Source organism: Cydia fagiglandana, chromosome 16, assembly GCF_963556715.1.
Source record: "Cydia fagiglandana chromosome 16, ilCydFagi1.1, whole genome shotgun sequence".
Lineage (NCBI taxonomy): Eukaryota > Metazoa > Arthropoda > Insecta > Lepidoptera > Tortricidae > Cydia > Cydia fagiglandana.
Window position 1 is genome coordinate 6,949,222 of NC_085947.1, and position 27,041 is coordinate 6,976,262.

The window sequence follows — 27,041 nt, forward strand, 5'->3', positions numbered from 1 at the left end:
GTAAAAATACCTACAGCTGGTCAATCAGATCAGTGGCAGTAGAAAGAGGCGGCAAATTTGAAAAATGTAGGCGCGAAGGGATATCGTCCCATAGAAAATTAGTGTTTCGCGCCTTTTTTTAGTGACAAGATATGCTTGACCAGCTATATTTCATTATCTTGACTAATATTGTAATAAAAATGTACAAATATTCACAACTATTTTTTACTATACATAGTTTGTCAAAGGAATGAATGTCTCATTTCAAACATAGACAGAGAGAATCATCATACTATCTTTGACTTACACTAGCACTAGCACCCAAAAGAAAAGGATGAATATAGTTTTTTGTTTTTATTTACTGACAAATGGTTTGACCAACTATACCTATTTCTGGTTGCTATTGTCATGTCCTGTCCTATTCAAGGTCAATATATCATAATATGTATATTATAAACCAACTGTTCAATATTACACGGTATACATCCTGAATATACAATAAGGTAAGTGAGGCCACTTACCTTATTGTATATTCCGTGTGGGCCGTATATGCCTATATACAGCCCACCTTAAATTAAAATAGTTTTTTTTAATAAACAGGATATGAAGTATGAAAAACTCACTCAAATAGGTTTTTTATATACGACTGTAAAAATAATAAGGCACTGGTTTCGATGGTAAAACAAAATATAATGTGACAGTAATAAATAGACAAAAATAGTAGCAAAAACCATAAACAAAATATACGTAAAAAAGGTAAACATATATAAAAAGGTTGTGTGTTGCACATTCTCCCCTTTTTTAGAGAGAGACGAGGACCTTCGCTAGTTTTCTTAGGGGTCTGCGCAGCACTCCGACGGCGGTAACAACATCCGCCACTCTTGTTATCCCGTCTCTACCAGGGTAAAGGGCGGTAATGCGACCCTTGGGCCACGAGCCTCTTGGTAGGTTAGGATCGCAAACTATCACGATATCGCCTACTGCGACATTAGGCGGCGACCCTCCCCCCGCACGTGGTGCCAAGTAGGGTAGGTATTCCTTTACCCAGCGCTGCCAAAAATGGTCAGCCAGTCTCACCGCTCTGCGCCACTTGCTTGGACTAAGTAGATCCGCCTCGGTCAGGGTAGCGGGTATGGGGCGGCCAGATGGAGATGTGAGTATGAAGTGGGCCGGTGTTAGAGCCTCATCAGCTTCGGGATCAAGCGACACATGCGTAAGCGGACGTGTATTTACCAGGGCTTCAGCCTCCGCCAATAGTGTGCTCAAAACTTCGTCTGAGGGAGCCTGTTCTCTGAGGGTCACTTTTAAAGCTTCTTTAACACTGCGAACTAACCGCTCCCACGCTCCACCCATAAAAGGTGCTGCGGGTGGAATGAACCGCCAATTGATTGATTCGTTGGCGGCAAAATCTTCAACAGAGTCACCGTAAAGAGCTCGTAACTCCCTGTTTGCCCCAACAAAGGCTGTTCCGTTGTCTGACCAGATCTCATGTGGTGTTCCTCGACGAGAAATAAAACGGCGTAGACACATTATGGCTGCGTCCGTCGATAAACTGTGTACCACTTCAAGATGTACGGCGCGGATGACGAGGCACGTAAATAGGGCAACGTAGCGCTTCTCCCTTCTTCGACCAACCGAAACAAGTATGGGTCCAAAGTAGTCCAGGCCGACGAAAGAGAACGGTCTTTGATGATGAGCCAAACGAGCCTCCGGTAGATCTCCCATCGGTGGTTGGAAAGTTCTGGCACGGTGAAGTTTGCAAAACTGGCAGTCATGGGCCACTACACGGACAGCATTTCTAAGGCCTAAAATCCAAAATCTTTGGCGGAGGTCGTTCAAGACTTTTTCTTTGTTCGCATGACCAGCTTTTTGATGATATCTGGCTATTAGCAGGCGTACTGTTGGATGTTTCCCGTCTAAAATCAGCGGTCGTTTAACTTCATCGGTGACGCCTGGTGCTGCGACTATACGACTGGACATTCGAAGTTGTTCGTTGTCATCTATGAAGGGGGACAGTGTGAAAAGGCGGCTGCTTCGTGGCAACGGGTCTCGATTCTTTATCCGCAAAATATCCTCTTTGAAAGAATCCAGTTGGCTTTGCCGCAAAATATGGCGCTCGGCAAGGTGTAAATCGGTCGCGGTTATTATTGGTGGGATGTTAGGGGGATTAAAGGTACCAGGAGAGGATGTGCAAGTTGGGTGGAAGGAACATAAGAGTCCTTCAAGACGAGGAAAATTGAAGTTAACATCTCGTCTTCTTATACTACGCATTCGCAATAGTGATATGAATTGATGCGCTTTTGCCGTTGCTCGCACCATTCTCAGCCATGAGCTGAATCGACTTGGATCCGCAGAGACTGGTGCGGGCAGATCAGTCTCGGTGATAAGATGAATGATATTTTTATACTCTTCGCGGCCTAGTCCGCTGACATCAATTTGAGGTTCAGCGGGCCAGTCCGAGGAAAAGAGAAAGGTAGGCCCTGAGATCCAGCGAGATTCTGGAGAGAGCACAAAACGTTTGACACGTGTAGCATCATCGGCTACGTTTAGGTCGCTCGGCACCCAATGCCACTCGCTGATGTTAGTAAGCTCCAGTATCTCGCCAACTCTATGAGATACAAAGGGTTTAAGGGTGCGCGCATCACTACGAAGCCAACCCAGCGCAGTCATTGAGTCGCACCAGAAAACACGTCTCATTGGCTTCAGTCGATGGGATTCGCATATCGACGTGGCAAGACGCGCGGCCATTAGAGCACCTTGAAGTTCTAAACGAGGAATGGAGACAGGCCTAATTGGGGACACGCGGACTTTACTGCAGATGAGGGAGAGCCCTACATCGCCATTTACATAAAGAAAGCGCCAATAGGCCACAGCGGCGAATGCGGACTCACTTGCATCCGAAAACACGTGCAATTGGCACTCTACTACCTCGAGATCGCTCAAGTTATAGCGGCGTGGTATCCGTAAACTGGAAGTGGAGATCAGGTCTTGAAACCATAACTTCCACGCGGCGCTGTCACATTGAGAAAGCTCTTGGTCCCAGTTCAAACCCTTGCGCCAAGCGTCTTGAAACATAATACGACCACGAACGACGATTGGTGCAAGGATTCCTAGCGGGTCATAAATTCTCATTACGTGCACTAGAACCTCTCGCTTTGTTAGCTTCTCTGGCAACGCGGTATCTTTCCTAATACCAGTATTAAAACCAATCAGGTCGTTTCCGGGTTGCCAGATAAGACCTAGCGTGCGAACCGGCGTAGCCAGACGACCTAATTCAACGTCAACATTATTAGAGTGAGGGACCTCAAGCAATGATTCTTTAGGTAACAACGAAAGCGCACTAGAGTTATTCGACGTCCAGCCGCGCATTTCAAAACCGGCGTGAGCGTGTACGGTGTAAATATCGGCTGCCAGCTTGGCAGCCTTGCCGACGTCGTCTAAGCTAGTAATGCAATCGTCCATGTAATGGTCGTCGATGATTACTCGAGCCGCGTCAGGGTAAGTTTCCTGCCATTCTAAAGCATTTTTATTTTTTATGTGTATGGCAGTAAATGGGCTCGACGCGGCGCCAAAAATCATGGATGACATGCGGTACGTTCTAATCGGTTCACCCGGGGTATCTCGCCACAAAAACCTTTGCGCGTCTCTGTCTTTTTTAATAATTTTGATCTGCGGAAACATTTCACGAATGTCAGCATTTAAAGCGACGGCACCCTCGCGAAAACGCATCAAAACACCCAGCAAAGGTTGCAAAAGATCAGGGCCAGTCAATAACAAAGAGTTTAATGACACGCCGTGAGATTTTGCAGCCGCGTCGTGTACCGTTCGCAACTTATTGGGTTTATTTGGATTAATCACGCCAAAGTGCGGTAGATACCAAACGGGACGTCCAGAAGCAGGGCGAGAAGAACATTGTTCAGCGTATTCTTTGGATAGCATGTCATGAACATTGCGACGATAACGTTCAGCATAGCAAGGGTCTTTAATCATTTTTTTTTCTAAGCTGAGGAATCTGGACAGTGCTAACTTGTAACTGTCAGGAATGTCCAGATTATCAGCCTTCCATAGCAATCCTACCTCAAAACGACCACCCGGCAGACGGTGAGCTGTGCTCTCTAGTACTTGTATGGCACGCTCATCATCAGCGTTGCGGGCTTCTTTTTTCGATATACCAATTGAATCGATCTTAAATTGCTCCCTAATAAGTCGCTCTACAGTAAAATAATCACTATCGGAGTCAAGTTCGCTTACTGCGATATGATTGACAACGTCAACCCGTTTAGTCTTGCTGCAACCGAAACCAAACAAAACCCAGCCAAGAGCTGTTAAAATAGCTGCAGGTTGTGTCCTGGTTCCTTTGCGCACGTCTTTAGCGAACGACAAATGCCAATTGTCAAGTCCTATAATCAGCATGGGCTTTATGTCCCCGTAGCAAAATTCACCGGCTATATCAGCTAAATAAGGGTACTTACGCACACTATTTTGGTGCGCACACTGCCGCGCAGCACCTAAACTATTAGTCGATCTAGCCTTTTTAATAGAGTGAACTTCGGTTGAATGACGACCCTGTATATTAAAATTGACATACTGCACTTTAACGTCCTTGCTTAAACCAAGTACGCAATCTACGTGAATTACCCTATCGGAGGTTTTCGCGCCAATTCGTGAAGTAATTTCAGAGTCAATATACGTGCCTGAGGACCCATCGTCCAATAACGCGAATGTGTCAACGCTACCAGAGGGTCCAGAGACAGTGACGGCAACTATTTTTAACAACGGCCGTTCAGAAGGCACTTTGGGTAATGAAGAGGTCGCATGCGTCAGAATATTGCCGCTAGCAGGCCTGCCACGGCCTCGCGCGCCGCCCCTCGTAGGGCGCGTGATAACCTAGCTAAATTTTCAGTAGGCGAGAAACTATCTGCTTTATTTTCGTACACTCTTTTTAAAGCTAACCAGTCTAAATATGACTTGCCGTCAAAGGTCGGCAGCTCCGTCTTCGTTTGGTTCACTTTATTTATTAACTTATCGAGCGAATTTACTAAGCGAGTCACTCCTCCGTCTTCAGGGCGATTTTGCTCAGGAGAGTTTTCATATGCCGCGGCACTCGCGCCGTGCGGCACTCTCGGTCCCAGTGGCTCGCGCTGGGCCGCAATATCGTCGGACCTGAAAGGCGGGTTGGCACTTAATAAATGTTGCTCAGTGGTGTTAGGAATCGTATTATTCAACCATTCCTGTACGCTTGCACGACTGCGCGTGCCATGGCTTCCATGTCGGCTTGAGCCCCGCGCCTCTATGGCGGCGAGATTGGCTTCCAGTTCGAGATCAGCAACTTTGCGTTCGCGTTCAGCCGCGACGATGCTCAGTTCGCGCTCAGCGGCCTGCCGCTCTCGTTCTTTATCTATCTCAGCCAGACGGCGCGCATGTTGCGCCCTCGCCTGCAGCTGGCGCGCCACAATGGTGGCGGAGGAGCGCGACGAGGCGCCGCTCGCCGCGCGGGAAGGTGTCGGCCTTGGTTCGTGAGGGGCAGGGCCCGCGCCTTGCTGCGCGAGCGGAGCAGTGTCCCTCCCGACGGCTTCACCGTCTCCCTTATGAGCCGTCTCACTCATTGCACTTTTTGAGCGAGTTATCATTGAGCTTTACGGTAGAAGAACCAATTTTATATACGACTGTAAAAATAATAAGGCACTGGTTTCGATGGTAAAACAAAATATAATGTGACAGTAATAAATAGACAAAAATAGTAGCAAAAACCATAAACAAAATATACGTAAAAAAGGTAAACATATATAAAAAGGTTGTGTGTTGCACAAGGTTTCTCATTTATTTAAGTTTCTTCATTATACCAAAATACTTAGTTATAAAAATATTACGATACTCTTGGAAAATATACCTTAAAAGTCCTATTATGGGCCTTATTGAACACTAGCAGTGTATTACTTAATCCCGCAAAAAAAAATCATTTTGACAGTAGGTAATAACAGATTTTATTGTTTTTAACTTAAGAGTTATACATATACAAATAACAATATTTGATACTTCATAACAGGAGGATTTATTTATAATAAGTGAAAATAATTATTTTGGGCCTTAATAACTAAAGATATAAAAATTGTCTAGTTTACGCGAAAATAGTAGGTAACTAAACATAAATCTTTATTAGTTACAGTAGTATCATCTTTTAACATCTGGGGGCACGGCAGTGCCCCTGCCAAGACGAGCAAAGCGCAAGGGCACTATCTACCTTTTCTCGAAGCGCTTCGTCGTTTTTTGGAACCCTCATAACTTGGGGTTGGATTATACCAGATAAACAAAGTTCTCGGACTTATTAAGCATATCAATTGCATAGCTCTTATACTTTAGATTTTATTCATATCTAAAAACTTCGATTTCGTCACTGACTCACTCACTTGATGATCATCAATACCGGGTACTTCCTGAAGTCCTCTAAGAAGCTGAAATTTGGTATGTAAGATAGTTTTAGTACACAAACAACAAATAAATTCAAAAACTTGAAATTTTTTATCCCTAAGGGGATGAAGAGGGGGTTTAATTTTGTATGGGGAATCAATAATCGCTGAACCGATTTAGTTGAAATTTGGTATGTAGATAGGTATTGTTATGGGGAAGGATATAGAATAGATTTCAACCTCAAAGTTTACCCTTACGGGGTGAAGGCAGATTTCACCTCCAAAGTTTACCCTTTCGGGGTGAAGGGTTTATATAGGGAATCAGTAAGAAGTACATTGTGTAACAGATGCCCCCAGATACTTATTTTAGGATTTTTAATAGTAAATCACCCCCAACCCTTTAAATTAGGGCATGGAAGATTGTCATAAGCAACTTACAAAAAGAAGTGAAATCCCACCAAAAACATTTTGATGTAAAATGTTGCCCAAACGAAACCATAAGGCTCGCATTGTCAAAAAGTTATCAGATCTCTTGCCAAGCTTCTAACTCTACAAGCCCTCTAACTTTACTAGCTCTACACCAAAAGTATGTGGCTTGGCCGTTTCGTTTCTACAAGAACTATTGTATGTAAGTATAATACAAAAACCGCCCAAATGCGAGTCGGACTCGCGTTCCAAGGGTTCCGTACATTACACAATTTTAACAATATATATTTTTTTTAGAGAAAAGTGAGTAAAATGTCTTTAAAAAACCCGTAGGGATCGGAAAACTAGGTACTTAAGTCCGACTCACGCTTGACTGCACATTTCTAATAGGTTTTTCTGGCATCTATAGGAAAAGAGCTAATATGTGTATTTTTTTCATAATTTTAGACCCAGTAGTTGACTAAGGTGTAGAGTTAGTGAAGTTAGGGCTTGTAGAGTTTGAAGCTTGGCTCGACAAGAGATCTGACAACTTTTTGACAGTGCGAATCTTATGGTTTTGTCTTAGCAACAATTTACATGAAAATGTGTTTGGTGGGATAATTTTTTACAGTATAAATATTTATTCGTAACAAATAAGTATTATCTTTTAACATAATTTAAACAGTACATCTGGTGCTACATTACGACACCGGTGCTATAATAAGCACATTAAAACACTCCCTTTGGCCGTGTGTTAAAATTTGTCACTTGTTGCAAAATATCTATTTTTCGCACTTCTATCGTAAATACCTACCTATGTATTAACAAAAAAGTCACTTGTAAATAGTTACTGCCTTTAAAAAGTATAAGTGCTTCAATGTTATTAGACATTTTGATTCTATAAACGTCTTTAGGTCAATAAAGCAAGTGATAAATTATTAGAGTTAGACCAAGAAAAGTTTGCAGCAATTTTGACAGCCCACGCAGTGCAAGTGTTATTTATAAGTCATAATTTTATAGAAGTTTCTTCAAATCGACCTTATTAATAAGAGATTAAAAATATTCAAAATTATCTTAAAATATTTTAATCTAATATTTCATCTCATACGTTCAATAAGGCCCGGGACTGGACCTTTTTACCTGCACTGACAGTGGGCCTTCTTAGCAACAAGTACAAATTCAGAATAATTGGGAATAATAGGGAGCAACTGTTATTTTTGAATGCTGGGCCTTGTTACCCGCCGGGCCTCATATGCCTGCACTTCACCTACCTTATTTGTTTTACAAGGGGAAAAGTTGTTGATTAACCGCTCGTGCTAATATTGATACCCAAACAAGCGAAACATTTTTTTATTAAATAGGAGGCAAACGAGCAGACGGATCACCTGGTGGTTAGCGATTACCGCCGCCCATGGACACCCGCAACACCAGAAGGGTTGCAAGCGCGTTGCCGACCTTTAAGATGGGGGTTTTAAGGTTTGAAGGTCGTATCGGACAGTTCATTCCACAGTTTGGCTGTGCGAGGCAGGAAGTACATTCACAAATTCAAACATTCTAAAATTGAAGCACGAGCGTAGCGAGTGGTTCGTAAAATTGAACCTTGAGCGTAGTGAAGGTTTCGAGGGACGAAGGTTAAATAAAATTTTCATCACATCAGCTCGTAAAGGCCCTCTTGATTGTTCGAAACGGATAAGAAAAGTGGCATTTAATTTGATGCAAATTTTGAGTTGTTTCCGTAGGTAAATTGTATCAGTTGGTTGGTAATATTGACTTTAAAATGATATATATTGAATAACGTTAGTTTGAAATTGATTTTATGATAAAGTAAATATTATCGGAGATGATCGCTCTTAAAAAATATATGTCGCTAGTCATTTACATATAACCTAAAAGCGCCAAATTACGCAAAATTATATTGAAATGACACCTGTGTATTGAATTTGAAGAATACTTTAACAAGGGTAGTTATCTGTATAACAATGCACCTAAAATAATTTTCAAATGTATCTATTATTTCTATACTTAACACGATAACGAATTCTACGTAAACGAAACCGCGGGCAATCCCTAGTACATATAGAAATAAATAAGGGAAGGTAAGTTTCCATTAGTGTACTGTGTAAAATAACTATTTACCATTGATAATAATTTTATAAACGCTTTGCGTATTTTTAAGGTCACCGCGCTAACCGCTAGCCCGCGACCGTCGATCGCTGCCTCCTGCCCCGGCGCACAGCACGGCGCGCGAAAACGCCGCGCGTTTGAAATGTAACTTAATATAAGCTCGGAATGCATACTTACGTATCAGTATTTATTGTCGCCGTGATTTTATATTTCTAATCTTTTGTGTGAGAAGTAAGATCTTTATTATGACCGTGTAATATTAACTCTACAAACTTTAATTCAATATTGGCTATACTGCTTAACCAGAAATCAATATCTAGACAAGCACATTGTCTACATTTCTAACTTTTTACATGTATACTAAGTTGATAGGTAATATCGTAATTTTGCAATATCAGCTACTCTAATTCTGTATTTACATAATAATTCGTGTTTTTACGTTCACCAGAAAGCAGCTGTTCCAGATTTCTAAAAACAGAATATTGTGAATAAATTAAAGTGTTATTGAATATGTTAAAGTTTTTTGTAACTTTAATTTTATATTTACATAGTTATTTAGCAAAAATTGAAATATTTAAATATGGCCGAACGCTCCACCTAAAATTTTCTAACTTTTTACATGAATGTTATTTAACATGCTTACAATAACATATCAAAAAAGAAAAAACTTTAATGTTATCAAAACCAATTTTTGTTCCACCGCTGGTCTATATGGCTAAAACTTATCCAGACGTAATTCAGCAACATTTTGAATTTTTGCTCTTAATTTTTTACGACGTTTGTGGTTGATGATGTACAAACAACAATACATAGATACCAACCTACCTTCTGTAGCGTTGCATGCAATAAAACATTTTCCAATTTAAGTATTTACACTAGTTATATAAAGGACGATCGTCGACCGGAGAACAGAACAAAGAACATTTTATCTTAGTGCAGTGCTTTCATTCAAAACGAGTTGAAATTTCTTAAAAAGGTAATTAACGTAAAATATACTATATATTGTTGAGCACCTATGTATTTCTCATTTCTTAAACTTTATCGGCGTGCTTATTGCAGAACTAAGAATATGTATAAGGCGCTAAGCCTTTATTATATTTTAATTAACGTTACATTTAACGTACCCAGGTTGGATTAACGAAAAAGTAGTAATGCTTACAATTAGCTACCCAGTACTGTGTTATTGTTAATATTTAGGATGCTATGTTTTTTTCTGATTTTCTAAAGTACAGTCAGGAGCAGAAGTCGCTATACACTCCAGGTGCTCAAAGAGAGGTAAAAGTTTAAACTGTCAAAAAGTTGTTGACTGTCATGGTAGCATTTACTTGTGAGCGCTCAACATGTCACAAATATCTTAACAGTCGCTATTCATTAATTTCTACACTTACAACAAATCATTGATACCTTAGCTGTCAAAAAACCACTGGTATCTAAGCGGTCAACGTGTCAAATATATCTGAACAATATGGAAAAATAGACGTTTAAAAAAGCATACATGTACATATGGTCGTATATTGAATGAATAATAGCTATTCTAATTTCAGGTAAAGCGTTTTGACAATCATCGAAAGCAGTACAGTCTTGTCACCACATACATCTATCTCACGTTTTGCTCTTCAGCCATTGACAGGGGCCTGTCAGTCAACTTACTGCAAACTATTTCTTTTATATAATAGAATCATCAAAACGAATGAAGTGACACATAGCGAAAGCTAACTGAAGCCGAATTTAGAGCCAATTTTCAAGGCACGTTGTGGTCTTGTTACTAAGGCGTTTGCTTTTCAAAGCAGAGACCGCGGGTTCAAATCTCAGTCGGACGCACCAAGGGATTACACAGCTTTTTTTTGGGTTTCATTTCTATTATTGATTTGTGGTTTTATATTATATGTTTTTGAAGATATGTCACATGTAGCGTATATGCGACTTTCTAACAGGACGTTGTAGGTTTGAACCCGCAGTGGGCGTTCCTTAAGATTACTCCTTTGCGGAATGCCATTTGATGTAAATTCCTATGGTCAACAGTTAGCATATTACGTAGGTATATGCGTGGCAGTGATGGTTTTATCGCATACACATACATCTATAGAAGAGGAGGCACCGTTCTTCCGGATCATGGTTGGAACCAACAAAATAAACAGAGGAGTCATAGTTGGATATGTTTAACACCTTTATACTGCCCGTGCTCCTCACGTGGGGCCACGGCTAGCCTCTATTACAAAGCCATAGGGTTTACATGTCAGATTGGGACAGTGAACGTGTTAAGTTTCAATTCTATTATTTCCTCCTTCGTTCTTTGATCGATTCGGAGCATCGTATTATAGTAGTATATAATATATTTTAGTACAATAAGCGGGCTAAATAAATATATTAACATATAATATATGCTCTACGGTTTGGAAAAACGGCCGCCTATGACAGTTAAAATTAAAAACCGATCATTCTCATATAATCTAATACTTATTTATTGTCTAAGTTTGACACTTGACGATAAAATACTTCTTTAAGAAAGGTGTCAATTCGTAGCTGCTACAGTATTTTTTTAAAAGTTAAACAGATAAAATGTTGATGCTTAGTTACCATTGAAATAACAACTGCTTAGCAACTGGTGGCACCCTGACTGCTGACGTACATGATTGGCAGTGCGTGTAGGTATTAATAACAGCAGCTTGAATTTGAGTGCTTAGTTACCACTGAATTTCTAACCGTTATTGTTATTGTGATTAAATAAGGGTGTATGTGTTAAAGAGAAACTCAGAAGTTAAGATATATGTGACGAACTGAAAGCCTACGCTAAAATAACAACTTAGATGTCCTTGTTTTTGTGACGATTGAAGTGTTTATGTTTTCTTGGACACCTTGCCCGCTCAGGTATATCTGCTGCTGACTGTACCAGCTAAGTAATTCGGCATAACTAAATGACTGTGTTCGGCAATATTTAAAAAAAGCACTTAAAATCTATATCACCGCCATATTTTCCGCAGGCGCTTCACAATGAAAAGACTCGGCTTCCTTGTGTTCCTCACTCTCCTGGTCTGCCAAAGCCAAGCCGAGGATGAAACGTACACAACCAAGTACGATGGCATCGATCTAGACGAGATCCTGGCCTCCAGCCGGCTGCTTACCGGCTATGTCAACTGTTTACTAGACCTGAGGCCGTGCACGCCTGATGGAAAGGAGTTAAAAAGTAAGTAGGTACGCCTATTCGACGTAGTGACGGGAAGTAGGTAGTTAACATTTGTTTAGGTACATATCGCGAGACGCCCCTACCTCTTGATTTTGAGTCTAAGCAGCCCAAAAATTTATGATTTTTCGATAAAAAATATCGTTTTTTTTTTTCTCAAAACCATACATTATTATTGCAGAGAACCTTCCAGACGCTATTTCTAACGACTGCATCAAATGCACCGCGCGGCAGAAGCAGGGCGCCGACAAGGTGATGCACTACATCATCGACAACCGGCCTGACGACTGGGACAAGCTCGAGAAGAAGTAAGAACAGTTTCCGTGCGCACACGCCCACCGTGCCATGGGACAGTCTCTCTCCCTTTCCTTACCTGGCTAATCAACAGTTCTTGTCCGGATTATGAAATGTTTTAATGTGGCTCGCAAAACCAAACGTTGTTTTGAAGATTCCTAATAGGGGTTGTCACATAGAATACTTATTCCAATATCAACCTGTATAACAAACCTCTTGAGGAACTGCCATGCTTCAGTTGTGCTTCAGGTTCTTTACCTATATTACCTATACTTATAGATGATTTCGGATGCATTATTTTACCATCGCACTCGATAATCTCAAACGCCTGTGGTTTTATTACAAGCAATTGTCGATTAACCATATATTTCGAGCCTATGTTATTTACACGGTTGGTCGAGGCAAATATAACGTTGAAATTTGAAATCTATCATTCCTATTAGGCTTGCCCAAGCTAAGGTTAAATCTATAGCGTAGGTGAATATGAGTTCCTGTGTCAGTCCCGAACTACTACTTACTCATATTTTTATTTCTATGCAATCCTTACTCCTAAGAATCCTACCCATCCCTTAGTTTTGTAATGTAGGTACTGAAATTTTTGACTGGTGATTTAAGAAATAAGAAATATCTAGGTACATTGATTATTGTTTAATAAATTATGAAAATAAATGTTTGTCATCCTCCAGATACAACTCCGATGGATCCTACAAGAAAAAATACCTAGACAGTAAAACAACCGAAGATGTAAAACAAGCAGAAGGCGAAACTACCCAGGAATTAAAAACCGAAACGATCGAAGAAAAGCAAGAAAAGTGAGGAAAATAATCACGAAAATATGGCTTTGAAAACCGGACACACAGATTAGAAAGTCGCTAATAAAAAGGGTTTCTTATAAAGAGTCGGGTAGTTTATTGGATTTTACGTCTGGTAAGTCACCAGCGATAACAAGGGGGAGGCCTATGTTCAGCAGTGGACGTCTTATGGCTGAGATGATGATGAAGTCACCAGCATAACATTCACTAAAGTGTCATATATTCTATGGAACTTGCTAAGTATGTAAACAAACCGCCATAATTAAATCATCATTTAGTGACAGTTTCAATATGGCGGTTTGTTTACAATAGTTAGCAAGTTCTATAGAATGACACTTTAAGGAATAATGTAGGTAGTATACATAACTACCTAATACTTACTAGAATTTATACACAATCTGTGCCACCTAAATAGGTAAGTGTCAAATTGTACTGGTAACCATGGTAATGCTCCATGCTCCAGGTTTAACCCCGGGTTACTGAATGGTGCAAGTGGCACTTAGTATGGTGACGTGGCCTTACGTGGGTACCAACTTCAATTGGTGCACTTTATACCTGTACTGTACGGTCAGCCAAGAAAGTGGTTTACCACTTTTCGACTCTATCAATCAGATGATAGAGTGGAAAAGTGGTAGACCACTTTCTTGGCTGACTATACCTATTTCCTTAAACGTATTTATTGTTCAAGGAATCTCACAGCTGGCTGATGCGTCCGATAAAATTTTTGGGTCAATAATGTCGCGTGGGTATGAAAAAAATGAATAAAACAAATGTATGTTAGGTATCCAATTTTTAATACAACATGTTACTTGGGACCTGTTTGACTCATCGTAAGAGTGACATTCCATTTCCAACTGCAGCTGTAATACTGTTCATTTTACTATGGAAACGCGTCGCTGTCATTGTCAATTGCCATAGAAAATGAACAGTATTGCAGCTGCAGTTGGAAATGGAATGTCACTTTAAGTCACTCTTCTATTAAATGGCGTCTAAAGTTACCAAGTAATAATTTTTCATTCTAACAAGTCAGACAGGCCCTCAAACTAATTATTATACAATTCATTCTATTAAGGGGTCATCCATTATTACATGGATACATTTTTATATGAGTGTCAGTAGAGTTTGATGGCATTCAGACCCACAATTTCGTCAATTTTGATACCTATTATTTTTTCATGGGACCCTTAAACTTCTAATGCGGCGCTTCTGCCCCTCTGCTTTCAAACATTAGTAATAAATATTACTTTAAAATGGCACAATAATAATCCTAGAAACTAAAACGCTATTCAATAACCTTTTCCATTAGGTACCTCTTCACTCGCACCTTGGCACCGGGTAGAATAAATCGGTTGGCTCGCACACTTATAACTTCTTCAGGTTCGCCCACGGTCCTGTACCGGTCCGTGTCTGGTGCAGAGGTTGTCCGTTTGTTTATATATCTCTCCTTTACCAAAAGGGCAACCCTACAATTTTACCGAGATATATAGAATAGCACAAGTAATGCACAAATTGAGATATTTAATAATCTAATTAGATAATTTAATCTTACTTTCTTTTAAGACAGTAGGTAGGTACATAGATAATTATACATATTTCATAGAGGTAACTATAACAGAATTTACAGACAAAATACATATTAACGTATAAAAATTCGAGGCTATTCAAGAAAAATAAAAACAGATAAATTCTAGCTGCTTATTTTCCTATTCGATAAGGTTTTCAAGCTTTAATTAGTAACTAACCAAGAAACATTAGATTCGAAATAGAAAATAAAATCGTGGCATTTAATGTCAGATTTTCGTAGTCAGCAACTTCTTTTAAGCAGCGATGTGGCCCGATCGGGAGCCGGTGTTGCTCGAAGGATGTGGCCGATTCTTTATAGGTAAGTACTTAGATAATTTGAATATGTATATCCCCCAATCTAATTTTGGTATTTTTGTAACTGAATTTAGCTTAATAATGTTTCAAAATAAATTAGTATGCGAGTGTTAATGCGCGATGACGATGTCTGTACAGAGTTTTGTATTGGATTTTGAGTTTCTGTCCCACTTGGCGCACTGTTCAAAATCCCATACAAAATGAGAGTAAACGCGTACGTCACGTCACGTCACGCTATCCGACTAAATTTACACTAGGTGACAAGTCGTTATAACTAGCTGCTATAGCCTCCTAAGGCCCAAGGTCTTACCTATAGTACCTCAGTAGTTCGATGAAATTTAAATCATATTCAATCGGAACAGAGCCGCTTTTCTTTGTTTCTTTCAATGCAAATTCAACTCTATTTCCTACATTATAGGTTCAAATTTCAGTGGCAAATTTTGGATAATTTGTATGGCCTTAGGAGGATAGTACGTGGTAGGTAGGTGATGCGTGCTCTTATCCCAAGATCCTCTGAATCTTCTTGAGGCCGTCGTACCTGGTGAGGAATAGCTTCCAGGAGGAGGGGTCGTGCGCCATCATGGCCGCTATCACGCGCCCGGCGTTCTCCTTTTCCGCCGTCGAACAAGACTTACAGTCGTCTTTGATAGCTTGAATTATGATACCTGGAAAAAAAAGAATTTAGAATACCCTTGACACATTACCACCAATAATAGGTAGATAATTAAACAAGGCGATTGAAGAACAAACTCAAATCAGTTCATGCTTTTGGAAGATACGATAGCACTTAGAGACACACAGATTCCTAATACACTTTGTTATAACTAGGTGCGTTTGAATTTAAAAAGACTGGTTAATATAATGCATTTTGTCTTTTCAGGTTCTTCCCCTTTGTGCGAGTAAACTTCTTAGCAGAAAGTAGGAAACTATAGGTAGGTATACAAAACGTCTTGCAAAGCGCATGGCCACTTAATGAATGATTTGTAATCATAATATGTGTTTGTAATTAGAAAAAGTAAAGTAACCAGCAGCTAATAATACCTACTATCAATAATTGAAGAAAAAATACATTTGAATAATCTAAGAGTGGCAGTCTTGCCATTTAGGTAAGTAACTATAGATAATTACCTACGACAAAATCTGAAACAAGAAAAACACTTACTTTTCGTCTCCTTCATATCCTTAGAGCAATAATGGTCGGCCGACATCAAGCATTTCACGTCTCTCGCGGGCAGCGGCTGAATCAGCTCATTAAGTCTAATCTTAGCTTTCGTCACCTTCTTCTCAACCTCGTCCACAACCGAATTTAGTACCGTGAAGTCTTCATCACCGTACATCACTTTGAAGCCCATACTCGTCACGCCTTCGCTCAGGGTTCTGTCGATCCCACCGGCCGTAGGTTCTGCTAAAGTTAGCCGAAGAGCCAGAAGGGAGAGGAAGATTTCGGACAACATAGCTGGAGGCTGGCAGTGTTCTGATGGCAAGTGGTGGTCCAGTGGCGAGTAAGTGGCCGGTGATGCAAGTGCACGTGATGTTTAATTGTCCTGTTGCTTGTTTGTTTACAATAACAGAATGAGAGTTGTCAGGAGTTAACAACAGTTTGGTTAGACAATGGTATAAATTATAGGTTGAGTTTGACAAAGTTGACGCGTTAATTAATATGTAGGTAATGTGTAATTGCCTTATGCGGACTGCTATTATATTAATAATAACTTGGCCACCATGCAAACACCTACCTATTTAGGGTTCTACTCGATTGTAGAGACTATACGCTCCACAATTTTTTAGATCAAGGCACAAAATAAGGCTCAAATTCGTAACAAGTACACTATTATCTTTGAGTGATTTACAAAAACCGGCGCTAAATGTCTTGACAGATTGAGTTCACATGCCAACTCTTATAAATTTACCGAATCTATAATTTAGAATTCTAAACTAAACTAAAGAAATAACTAAATTATTATTAAAACTAAACGAGGAATCGAATAAATAAATACTTTCTGAAAACTTGCTCTGAAAATGGTTAAGAGTTTTGAAAAGTCGTAAACTTGCAGTTGGTCAAGCAGATCTTGTCAATAAAAAAAGGCGACAAAATTGAACTATGTAGGCGCGAAGGGATATCGTCTCATCGAAAATTTTAATTTCGCGCCTTTTTCTACTCACAAGATTTGCTTGACCATCTATATGTCGGCGGCCGATCGTAAGATCAGGCAAATCATAATGTTCCTGTGTATTGTTTTGAGGATAGTCACATTAAACCAATATATAGGTAAGATAGGTCCGTTAGGTTGCTTCAGATGCCCGAAGGGCAAACTGCTCAGAAATAGGAGCCCCTCCGTCGACTCAGGGAACGAGTCAAAGATTTTCACGTTTCATGATATGCCTAGGAATTTCACGACATGCCTGATCTTACGATCGGCCGCCGACATAATATATAAACCAATATCGAGACGATGTCGATATAATAGTTGACGACCCCTGTGCTTAGGATATTCGGGGCGCGCGTGCGTCGCTCGTCCACAAACAGCCTTCGTCCCGCCGCATACCAAGTGGCAAACACTAATGTTGACGTTCCAATGGCCACCGTTTACAATCTCGCCCCTTTTCTTACGCGGACGATATTGTCAATATTTGCCTGCTAGATAATAACACCTTTATGTAGTTATTATAGCTATACAGGGTGGCCAAAAAAATAAGTGCATTCCCGTCGCCATCGAGGTTTCGAGATTATACTGAGCAACTTTTACTATGGGACCAACCCCGAAGCCACGAAAAAAAAATTTACCCTCCCATAGAAAATGGACCAGCTAAAATGTATAAAACAGCCAAATTCTTTTTTTCCGCGATTTCAGGGTTGGTCCCATAGTAAAAGTTGCTCAGTATAATCCCGAAACCTCCCATAGAAAATGGACCAGCCAAAATGTATGAAACAGCCAAAAAATTTTTTCATTATTTCGGGGTTGGTCTCATAGTAAAAGATGCTCAGTATAATCCCAAAACCTCCCATAGAAAATGGACCAGCCAAAATGTATAAAACAGCCAATTTTTTTTTTCGCTATTTCGGGGTTGGTACCATAGTAAAAGTTGCTCAGTATAATCCCAAAACATCCCTGGCAAATTATTTTTTGGCCACCCTATATGTATATACCAATTTATAAAAAGCTATAAAATAGCTTCTGCCCGCCTCGTAGAAAGATTATTCCGTGATATTAAGTAACCACACCTTTGTCCTTTCGCGATTTTGTCTACGTCGTAGAATAAGGCATATACCCCTTTTTATAGAAATTCTATGTAATTTATAATATGAATTAGGGATTACAAGGTATACATAAATATAATTATGATGTATCTCCCTAAAAAGGAATTAGCGCCAGATTCTTACTATGCAGTATGCTAGAAAGTCATGTCAGGTTATGGGCCCAGCGCGCTTCCACTGCCTATAGATTACTATTGACTTCAGCAAAATAAGATTTATTTGGATAACTAATAATTAACTTTATCGATAATCGTAAGTATAGTACATACATATTACATTTAATAGTGTTGTTTAGGAAAAGCATTTTTGAAACCAGATGTAGGTTTCAGTACTATGAACCACTTTTGCAAGAAATTTTAAATTTAATCTTGACCACCTACAAGTTTATTTACTGGACCTACTAAGGACAAATAAAAAAGTGGCGGTGAGGTGGTCATTTCGTCGAAATTGCTTGTAAAATAACACAGGCGTTCGATTTCTTCCAGAATTCGTTTTTTTTAGCATTAGAAAGAACTTGAAAGAAGGTAAGCGATCTTGACATGTTTTTTGATTGAAATACGCTTTTTAAAAATCAGTAACTATATATATTACTTCTGAAAGCAGAAGAATATAAATGAACGTATTAGATTCATAATTGTTACATATTTGCCGTAACTTATTTTATAAAATGTGTTTTTCAATTAAGACACATCAAAATAGTTTACCTTTTTTCTAATGCTAAAAAAAAACGAACTACCTATAGGGCGTGACGTGAGTCATAGAAAATGAAAAATAATCTTTATTCAGGAACATTTTGGTTGCCTGTATAATTTAAACGGTCGGGGTTAAACCCTGGGGATGCGTCCACGGTAATGTAGAAGTCAAGTGAATGCTTCCAATCTCATAAAATTAGTTCTCCAGCTTTTTCATGGCGTCCACGGTAAATTATAAAAGCGGATGCGTCAGGAATATCGGCATTTTACATTACGTCATTTATGTATAAACGGTGTGGTCTGTATTCACTTTGATTCATTAACAATATTAACAATACAAAGAAACAAAACCCTAAAAATTGTGAGTTTTAAGTAGGACACTGTTCCTTTACCCCTCATTTCAATTAATTTCATGGTTTGTCTAGGGACCAATATATTGCACAGATAGAATCCTTAGATATCGATTCTAATGGCATTCGATAATCGACGTCATTGATCAAAATTCTTGGTGCTAACCTCTTGTTTATTTTGCAAGTAATAATTCACCAGGAGTTTCGCATCCATGCTATGGTGCAAAACTTCTCCCTTCGGGCAAACTCGGCTCCGCTGTTTGACACCACTTAACGCACTTTTGAGTGCACGACCACAGATAAGATGATGGCTTGAAAAAAATGAAAAATGTGCCATATAGGGGCAGCATGATTCGACCCTGAACCGCTGTCAAACTTCGGTTTTGTATGAAATTTCCTTTCTGTACGGTAGTACAGTCATCAGCAATAGTATCTTACACAACTAGGGCCGCAAAAATATGTGACACGTTCTTATTTGGAGCGCAATAAGAGCGCGTCATATATTTTTGCGGACCTAGTTGTGTAAGATACTATTGCTGATGACTGTACTATTATTTCTGTGCCCAAAGTAAACTCTTGCATACTTGACTACTATTGAACTAGAAATTAAAACAAGCACAAATAATTTTCAATATTTTAATTCTTTTTCAACAACTCCTCCATCTTTTTGGATGCTAGAGACATATCTAACTTATTCCTAGTGCTCTTAACTAATACTCCTAACAAGGCCGAGAATACTTTCACTTTCCCCTCCTTGTACTGCTTCACCAGTTTCGGATTATTCTCAATAACTTCCATGCACTTCTTAGTGATTTCTTCTTCATCCGTCACCAAGGACCAGCCTTTCTGCTTAACAATATTTACGGGGGATTTAGCAACGTCAGAATCTATTATTTCTTCGAGAAGCTTCTTACAAACTTCCAGACTAATTTGCTTTGTTACTAACATGTCAACAATTTCTTTCAGCTGTTTTATAGTGATATTACATTCTTCAACATCTAGATTTTTCTTGTTAAGCACGGTTAGTAGATCATTGATGAGTAAGTTGGCTATTTTAGAAGAATTTTTAGCGTTTTCTGAAGTCAAACTCTGGAAATATTCGAGTAGGATAGGTTCGTTGACCAGCTGGATGGCCGTATCGGGCCGCAGTTGGTAGTCCTGGATGAGTTTTCTCCGCGAGTCCTCTGGGAGTTCTGGTATGGTGTCTTGTATGAACGGCACGCTTAATACGTCTTGTGTGGCGTCCTTTGTTTTTAGGTTGACGCGGAGCGGCGGGAGATTCGGTTCTGGCATATACCTGGAAAGAGGAAAATGTTCTTTAGCTTTAACTGTCATGAGAAAAACAAATGCCTGCCGTTTGTAAAATGATAAACTAATACGATTGAGAAATAGATGCTAAACTGATTGTAAACTGAATGACTTAAATTAGCCATTTGCAAGTTTAGCGAGATTTCAGAGCGAAATGTTTTATAAAAGTTGATCAAAAGTTATAGTATTTCATACTGCTAATAATAGGTGCATGGGTGTACAAATAATTTTTGAGAAATGAAAGTTACAAATCATGCAATTCTTCACTAATGCATATCAGAACTGGTCTCTATCAGCTTTCTGGGGTTGGCAAGTTTGCATATCATGCAAATGCAACATCATCTGAACATCTAGCTAGTCGACATTGATCTTTTTGACTACCTCGGCCATCATTCAGTAACCTCCAACCAAGCCTTTTTTATCTCATCGATCCTTCTCGCCAAGTGACTTGGAAAGAAAGAACTACTGATAATATTTGAAAAATTGTGTGGACTAAATACCACTAGCAAAGCCATACTAAACCGTTTTTTCTTTGGGGCCACAAAGACAGTTTTGCTTTGCCGCAAGATGAATTTGCTTAAAGGTGACGTTCGAATGGCAAAGTTATGTATATTTCTATACTAGGATCACCTGGCGGCCACCTAAGAAAGCCGGCGGGCCGCAGGTTGAATATCGCTAACTAGCAACAATGGAAAAATGATGCGTACCTATAATCTTGCACTTGCTCTTTGTCCCGCATGGCGACGGTGACGCGCTTGGCGGCGTCCCACGCGCGCGTCTCGTTCGCGACGCGGCCGCCGCGCGACACCACGTCGCGTTGTCGCGCGACCTCATGCTTGATCGCCGCCGCCACGCCGCGGACCGACCCGATGTTTTTTATCTGGAAAATTTCAAAAATTAAATTAGCTACAATTGTTACAAAATAAAGAAATACTTGTAAGGTATTTGTCCCTCATTAAAAAAAACCTACACGACTATTGTCATACGAACGTTGATATTATGATTACAAACTATAATTTGCGAGCAAGAACGAAGAAGCCTTGTGCCTGCAACCCACAATCATTTTGCACGACACACTTAAGTAGGTACATGTCGTGAGATCATTAACTTAACCACAATAGGCATCCTTGTGGTTAAGTTAATATAATAACAGTTTAAAAAACATCAGGCGGACACAAGTCGTCATGATAACTGATCTGGCGGTCTAGCATAAGTTGCGTTCTCGCGCGCGAGTCCATACTTGAAATCGCGCTTGATGTATGGAGTTGCGCGCGGAAACGCGACTCATGCTAGCAAGTCTGATGAGATTCAGGCATGATTCAGGGCATAAAAATGAAAATAAACTTTACAAAATTTTATTGCTTCTATTTATTTGTACCTATAAATACTGCACGCCTTTGTTGGGCGGGTCTATACTTACAGCTAAGTAATCTAACTACACAAAGCAACATGAAAGCAGGGTAACATGTGACTCACCTCAGTACGTGTGGAGAGGGGGTCCCCGGGGCGACGCAGCGACACATTGGCATCAACGCGCAGCGCGCCCTCCTGCAGGCGGCCCGAGCACGCGCCGAGCCGCTGCACTATCAGCAACAGCTCCTTGACCAGCGCTGCTGCCTCTTCACCATCCTAGAAATAATATTGAGCTCTTGATGAAAAAATATAATTGTGTGCCATCTTTATTTTTATGCAGGTTACATAGTTACATTTCCAAAGTATTTTGTCCATCTCATTCTAGCTAGAGGCATGCTTTGTTGATTACTCAAGTTCGACCCTTCGTTCAGAATAATATTTACTTTAAGAGCTCTTATTGATATGTAGCAATACACAGTTGATTTTATATTTTAAATCAAATGTTCTACCAAAAATTTTACCTCTTTTACACACAAAAAGAGGTATAACATTATAATTACTCTCTCTGAAACTAATGCACAAAAAGAGGTAAAATGTGTGGTAGAACATTTAATTTAAAATATAAAATCTACTGTGTATTGCTATTATTGCATAATTTAAGTTTTTATAGATCCTCTCCAGTCTCTCCACCCAAAATGTATATCAGCAATCCTTATATTCATGGGCCACTATAAAGTTCTAATCTAATAAATTTAACTGTCTTTTAGTTTCAGGATGATATCAAATTTAAAGTTCTTATAGATCAAATTGAGCCTTCATAACTACCTAGTCCTACCTACCTACCTACCCCTTAACACCTACCTACCCCTTACCAAGCCCTTATGTCCATCCCTATTCCTATTTGTTTCCTATTTTTATTGTTTTATTTGTTATTGTTTTTTGTGTGTTGTGTGTACCTATTCCTTAACACAAGTATAACAATGTATGTATAACTCACCTCCAAGTCAGGTTCGAACACCAGTTCAATCAGCGGTGCTCCAGCCCGGTTGAGGTCCACCAGGCTGCGCTTAAGCTCCGCGTCGTGAAGGGACTTGCCGCTGTCCTGTTCCAGCTGGATTTGCTTGATCTTTGAACTCTTCTTGTAAGGCTTCTTGTGAATGCCCGGAGTATATACCTGTTGACAATCAAATCACAAATTATAAAATTTAGCTTGAAATTTTTTATGCAGTAATGCAGCAGTCGGCAACAGGCGGCAATATTGTCAAACAACGACATCTGATAAAATCACACATATTTTAGCGGTTTTACTTGAAAATAGACAATAGGATTAGCCGTCAGGCTCTATTAGAAACCTACGAACTATAACAAAGTGCGGCCCGCTTCAACTTTCATAATGTGGCCCTTGGCTGCTAAAAGGTTGCCGACCGCTGCATTAGTGGGATAAGATCGTAAACTACCTGAAAATGAATGACTCCATCACTGGCTAATGGGGCTCTCTGTTGTGTAATTTGATAACCAGCCGGCAAATCGGCGTAAAAGTAATGTTTTCTATCAAATGTCGACACTTCGTTAACTTTGCAAGAGAGAGCTAACGCCGTTTTTATTGCCAATTCTACGCACTTTCTGTTCAAAACAGGTAACGTTCCAGGTATGGCGGCGTCTAATAAGGCTACACAATTGTTCACTACACCACCAAAAGTATTCTGAGCGCCGGAAAACAGCTTGGTTTCGGTATTTAACTGCGCGTGAACCTCCAGCCCGACCACACTTTGCCATTTATCGGCAGAGACAGTTGAATAACTACATTTACACGTGAAAGGATTTTTATAGTGATTGTACAGGCGTCGAGGAATATTTCGCAAGCCCATTTTAATAACCTTGCTGTTATTAATAGCACAAATTCCAATATTTTTCTCAATTCATTACAAAATCTAATCTATTTATCTAAATTTTGAGTATTTTGACGTAATGACAGCACTTGACAGCTTGATTTTTTGACATACATAATATGAATGAGGGCACTGGAACCCAAGAGTATTCCAATCAATTTAATGAAATTTAAAATAAATATTAAATCACTTTTGAAACAACAATTAATATAATTATTAATGAAAATGTAACAATTCACAGTTCCACGTTTTAATTATGTTACGTAACAAACACAGTGCACGTCAACTTCGAACAAGGGTCTAATCAAACAATCTACCGTAAGTATTGCTACTCCTCAATAGATGGCGCTAATAGCAACACAGTACAAAACGCGGGAAACTGATAAAATGCGGCGGCATTCTGACAAGTTCATTAATTAATTACACAAATTAAATTCTCCCTTTCCCTTAATATTCAACAATCTGTTTGTTAAACTGTATAAGCAACACTGTAGTTTGAGTTAAAACATTAATTGGATTACAGGTAGAATGAATTATCTACTTACATGATTCAGCAGTGCACGACGAGATGGATAAATGACTTTAATAAATAATTAACACTTATATTTATCTAATAGGTATTGCATTGATAATTTGACTTAGAACGTAGCTTACATATTAATTAAAGTTTAAAAATAGATTTAAATAAGTATCACATTTTACAGCTATTTAATTTTTAACCGTTCCATTGCTATACCACTAATCCCGTTACAACTTCGAATAGGAACGAAAATAGATAAAGAACAATGAAAGCTAGGGTAGCCTCAGCAATTGAATACATTTCTGTATCTCCTTTTGGTGAAAAAAAAGGGAAAATAGTATCCGTTTTCGCGGACGGTTGAAGAGTTATAAGTTGAACTCGCGTGAAGCGTGCTATCGATCGTTCCGCCTGGTGGGGTATGCCACATCTCACAACAACGCAGCAGTACAACACGAAACCTTGGAAGTGTAATCCAACTTAGTTACGAAACCACCCGACGCGCCAAGCAAGTTAAAGGCAAACTTAATTATCGAGTGTACAGTCAATTTGTCCGGATCATAATAGCATTTAGTCATATACAACACCAACACACCCACCGCCAGCATAAAAATATTATCTACGGTTTGACGTCAGTAGTAAGGTGCAAGGTACACACCTCCCGCCATCTACGCTTAATTGATCAAACCTTTATCAGGTTGAACCAAATTCGCACTTTATCAAATATTAATGTAGAATTAGGTACTTATTGACCGTATTATTCCAAATGTTAAGCTTAATCCGCAATAATCAGGAACTCGATAATAAAATTAAGGGTACCAGCATAGGTATATGAATTAGATAACCTATAGGTATACCTACTTAGCTTAAAGTATACCTACTATATAAATATTTCAGACGTTTTAGATCTCGATTTCCTGGTTATTAATACATACTTCCAGTAGTGTTCGAGTGCAAGCAGATACGATGCTTTAAAAAAATCCATTGAAATGCATGGCATACTTAACTGATCATTTCGGGTAGGTACAAAATAAAATCTCAAAAAGCGCATAACATCAATAAGACAATTCTAAATAAATAACTGACTGAAAAATTATACATTAACCGGTTTTTCCTAATCATATAGCAAAAATTGGGTCAATAAACAATTACAAACTAGGGAATTACCCGCTAACTCAATAACAACATGTTTCTATAGGTTTTAATTAGTAGGTATGGCTGTAATACAGTACCTAATAGTTTTATAATAGGTAGTAAGATCAATAAAACTAGGTAACTACACTCATTATTAAGTTAGGTATTAAAAATCCAGTTTAAAATGTTACGTTCTTGTAAGTAAACGAAGTTTTCTTTACATTGTACATTCATTATGATTTATGATTCGACGTTTTTCAACCTCACCTACTTATTCATTATTGGGAACGCTATTGTTCACAAGGAGTTTATTTATGTATGTAGGTACAGTTCAATTAGACAATACATTGTGTCGTCAATGTATATGACATATATGCAAGTAGCAGAGGCAAGACAAAGGAAAACAACTTAATTATGGACACATACTTAACTACCGTGGAAGTAATTCATATAGTTGGTATGTAAAGCGAGTGGAAATGTAGCTTAGGTATACATTAACAAATTCCCATAAAAAAAGAGATTGTAAATAGGTATATATATGTATGAAAATATTATGGCTGCTACGGTAAGGAAGGTAAGATAATACGTAGGTAGTCTTAGGTCCGGTTGCGCCAACCATTATCGATAGACTGATTAAAGTAATTTGGTAGAAAATAGAACCATGGACCTTCCCATATTAAATAATAATACCATTTTAGAAAATTTAATAATTACGATTACAGATTGTTTGGGGGCCACCGGTTTTTAGTATCCAGAGAAAACTGTAAAGCATAGGTAGTTTTAAAACCTTGAAGACTAGGACTTAGATACAATACAACAGTAGTTGGGTAATTATAACCTCCATTATTTTCCTTTCCACGGTCATTTTCACAATTTCCTTGCCTTCTGCTTGTCATGTAGGTATACTTAGTCTGTATCTTAACATTTATTGGTTAACCGACAACCGACCAATTACAAAACCGCTTGGATCCGTCAACGAACGACTTTAACCTACATTACCTATTTGATCGTGTAATGTTTTCATCTACCCTCAACTGGCGAATTTAGGAGAATGCAACTTATTACCATACACTGCTTAAAAATAAAATAAGCAAGTGTTCTTTTTTGTGCCATAAAGAAATTACTCGAAGATTTATATAAATATGTTGTATTTTTAAATACATAATTAAAAACCTTTGCAATGGATGGGTAGGTATCCAAATGTCAGTAAGGTACCTACACAAATATTCATCAACGAAGCAAATAAATGACCAACAATATAAACCTAAGGTACCATTAAAACCGGTAGGACGGATTTATAATATTTTATAATGTGTACGACTTCTCGGTGGCTCGCGTCATATAATAATACCCACAGGTAAGCGAGCGACACGTTTCAAATGGAATGGAAATGGAAATCGTAGTCCAAAGTCCACGCATCGTATTCAACTATGTAGGTATGACTTTTTGCGACGTATGTATA

The 27,041-nt window shown here is 39.0% G+C and overlaps 3 protein-coding genes across 3 annotated transcripts; 1 reads left to right on the plus strand and 2 right to left on the minus strand.

Annotated features, from left to right (window-relative positions):
• Window positions 1-9,770: 9,770 nt before the first annotated feature.
• LOC134671854 (ejaculatory bulb-specific protein 3-like) lies at window positions 9,771-13,288 on the plus strand. Its single transcript, XM_063529708.1, has 4 exons — window positions 9,771-9,891; window positions 11,897-12,099; window positions 12,278-12,404; window positions 13,077-13,288. The coding sequence occupies exons 2-4, from the start codon at window positions 11,907-11,909 to the stop codon at window positions 13,204-13,206; spliced, it is 450 nt and encodes a 149-aa protein (XP_063385778.1). The 5' UTR covers window positions 9,771-9,891; window positions 11,897-11,906; the 3' UTR covers window positions 13,207-13,288.
• An 846-nt stretch (window positions 13,289-14,134) lies between these two features.
• LOC134671851 (uncharacterized) lies at window positions 14,135-16,549 on the minus strand. Its single transcript, XM_063529703.1, has 3 exons — window positions 16,243-16,549; window positions 15,619-15,745; window positions 14,135-14,665 (listed from the first exon to the last, which is right to left on the minus strand). Exons 1-3 carry the CDS (start codon window positions 16,532-16,534, stop codon window positions 14,485-14,487), a joined length of 600 nt encoding a protein of 199 aa, XP_063385773.1. The 5' UTR covers window positions 16,535-16,549; the 3' UTR covers window positions 14,135-14,484.
• A 3,451-nt stretch (window positions 16,550-20,000) lies between these two features.
• Window positions 20,001-23,922, minus strand: LOC134671836 (glutamyl-tRNA(Gln) amidotransferase subunit B, mitochondrial). The gene is made up of 5 exons (XM_063529688.1): window positions 23,497-23,922; window positions 23,037-23,213; window positions 22,163-22,315; window positions 21,394-21,566; window positions 20,001-20,675 (listed from the first exon to the last, which is right to left on the minus strand). Exons 1-5 carry the CDS (start codon window positions 23,905-23,907, stop codon window positions 20,015-20,017), a joined length of 1,575 nt encoding a protein of 524 aa, XP_063385758.1. The 5' UTR covers window positions 23,908-23,922; the 3' UTR covers window positions 20,001-20,014.
• Window positions 23,923-27,041: the final 3,119 nt, after the last annotated feature.

What these genes read in the sequence shown, in the direction of transcription:
- LOC134671836 (XM_063529688.1), bottom strand. Translation starts at nt 23,907, where the DNA reads ATGGGCTTGCGAAATATTCCTCGACGCCTGTACAATCACTATAAAAAT. An exon ending in CCCTCTCCACACGTACTGAG is followed by an intron (nt 21,567 to 22,162) that starts GTGAGTCACATG and finishes GAAATTTTCCAG; the next exon opens with ATAAAAAACATCGGGTCGGT. An exon ending in GAGCAAGTGCAAGATTATAG is followed by an intron (nt 20,676 to 21,393) that starts GTACGCATCATT and finishes TCCTCTTTCCAG; the next exon opens with GTATATGCCAGAACCGAATC.
- LOC134671854 (XM_063529708.1), top strand. Translation starts at nt 11,907, where the DNA reads ATGAAAAGACTCGGCTTCCTTGTGTTCCTCACTCTCCTGGTCTGCCAA. An exon ending in TGATGGAAAGGAGTTAAAAA is followed by an intron (nt 12,100 to 12,277) that starts GTAAGTAGGTAC and finishes TTATTATTGCAG; the next exon opens with AGAACCTTCCAGACGCTATT. An exon ending in TGGGACAAGCTCGAGAAGAA is followed by an intron (nt 12,405 to 13,076) that starts GTAAGAACAGTT and finishes GTCATCCTCCAG; the next exon opens with ATACAACTCCGATGGATCCT.
- LOC134671851 (XM_063529703.1), bottom strand. Translation starts at nt 16,534, where the DNA reads ATGTTGTCCGAAATCTTCCTCTCCCTTCTGGCTCTTCGGCTAACTTTA. An exon ending in GGATATGAAGGAGACGAAAA is followed by an intron (nt 15,746 to 16,242) that starts GTAAGTGTTTTT and finishes TTTTTTTTCCAG; the next exon opens with GTATCATAATTCAAGCTATC. An exon ending in TGGAAGCTATTCCTCACCAG is followed by an intron (nt 14,666 to 15,618) that starts GTACGACGGCCT and finishes GTAAAATTGTAG; the next exon opens with GGTTGCCCTTTTGGTAAAGG.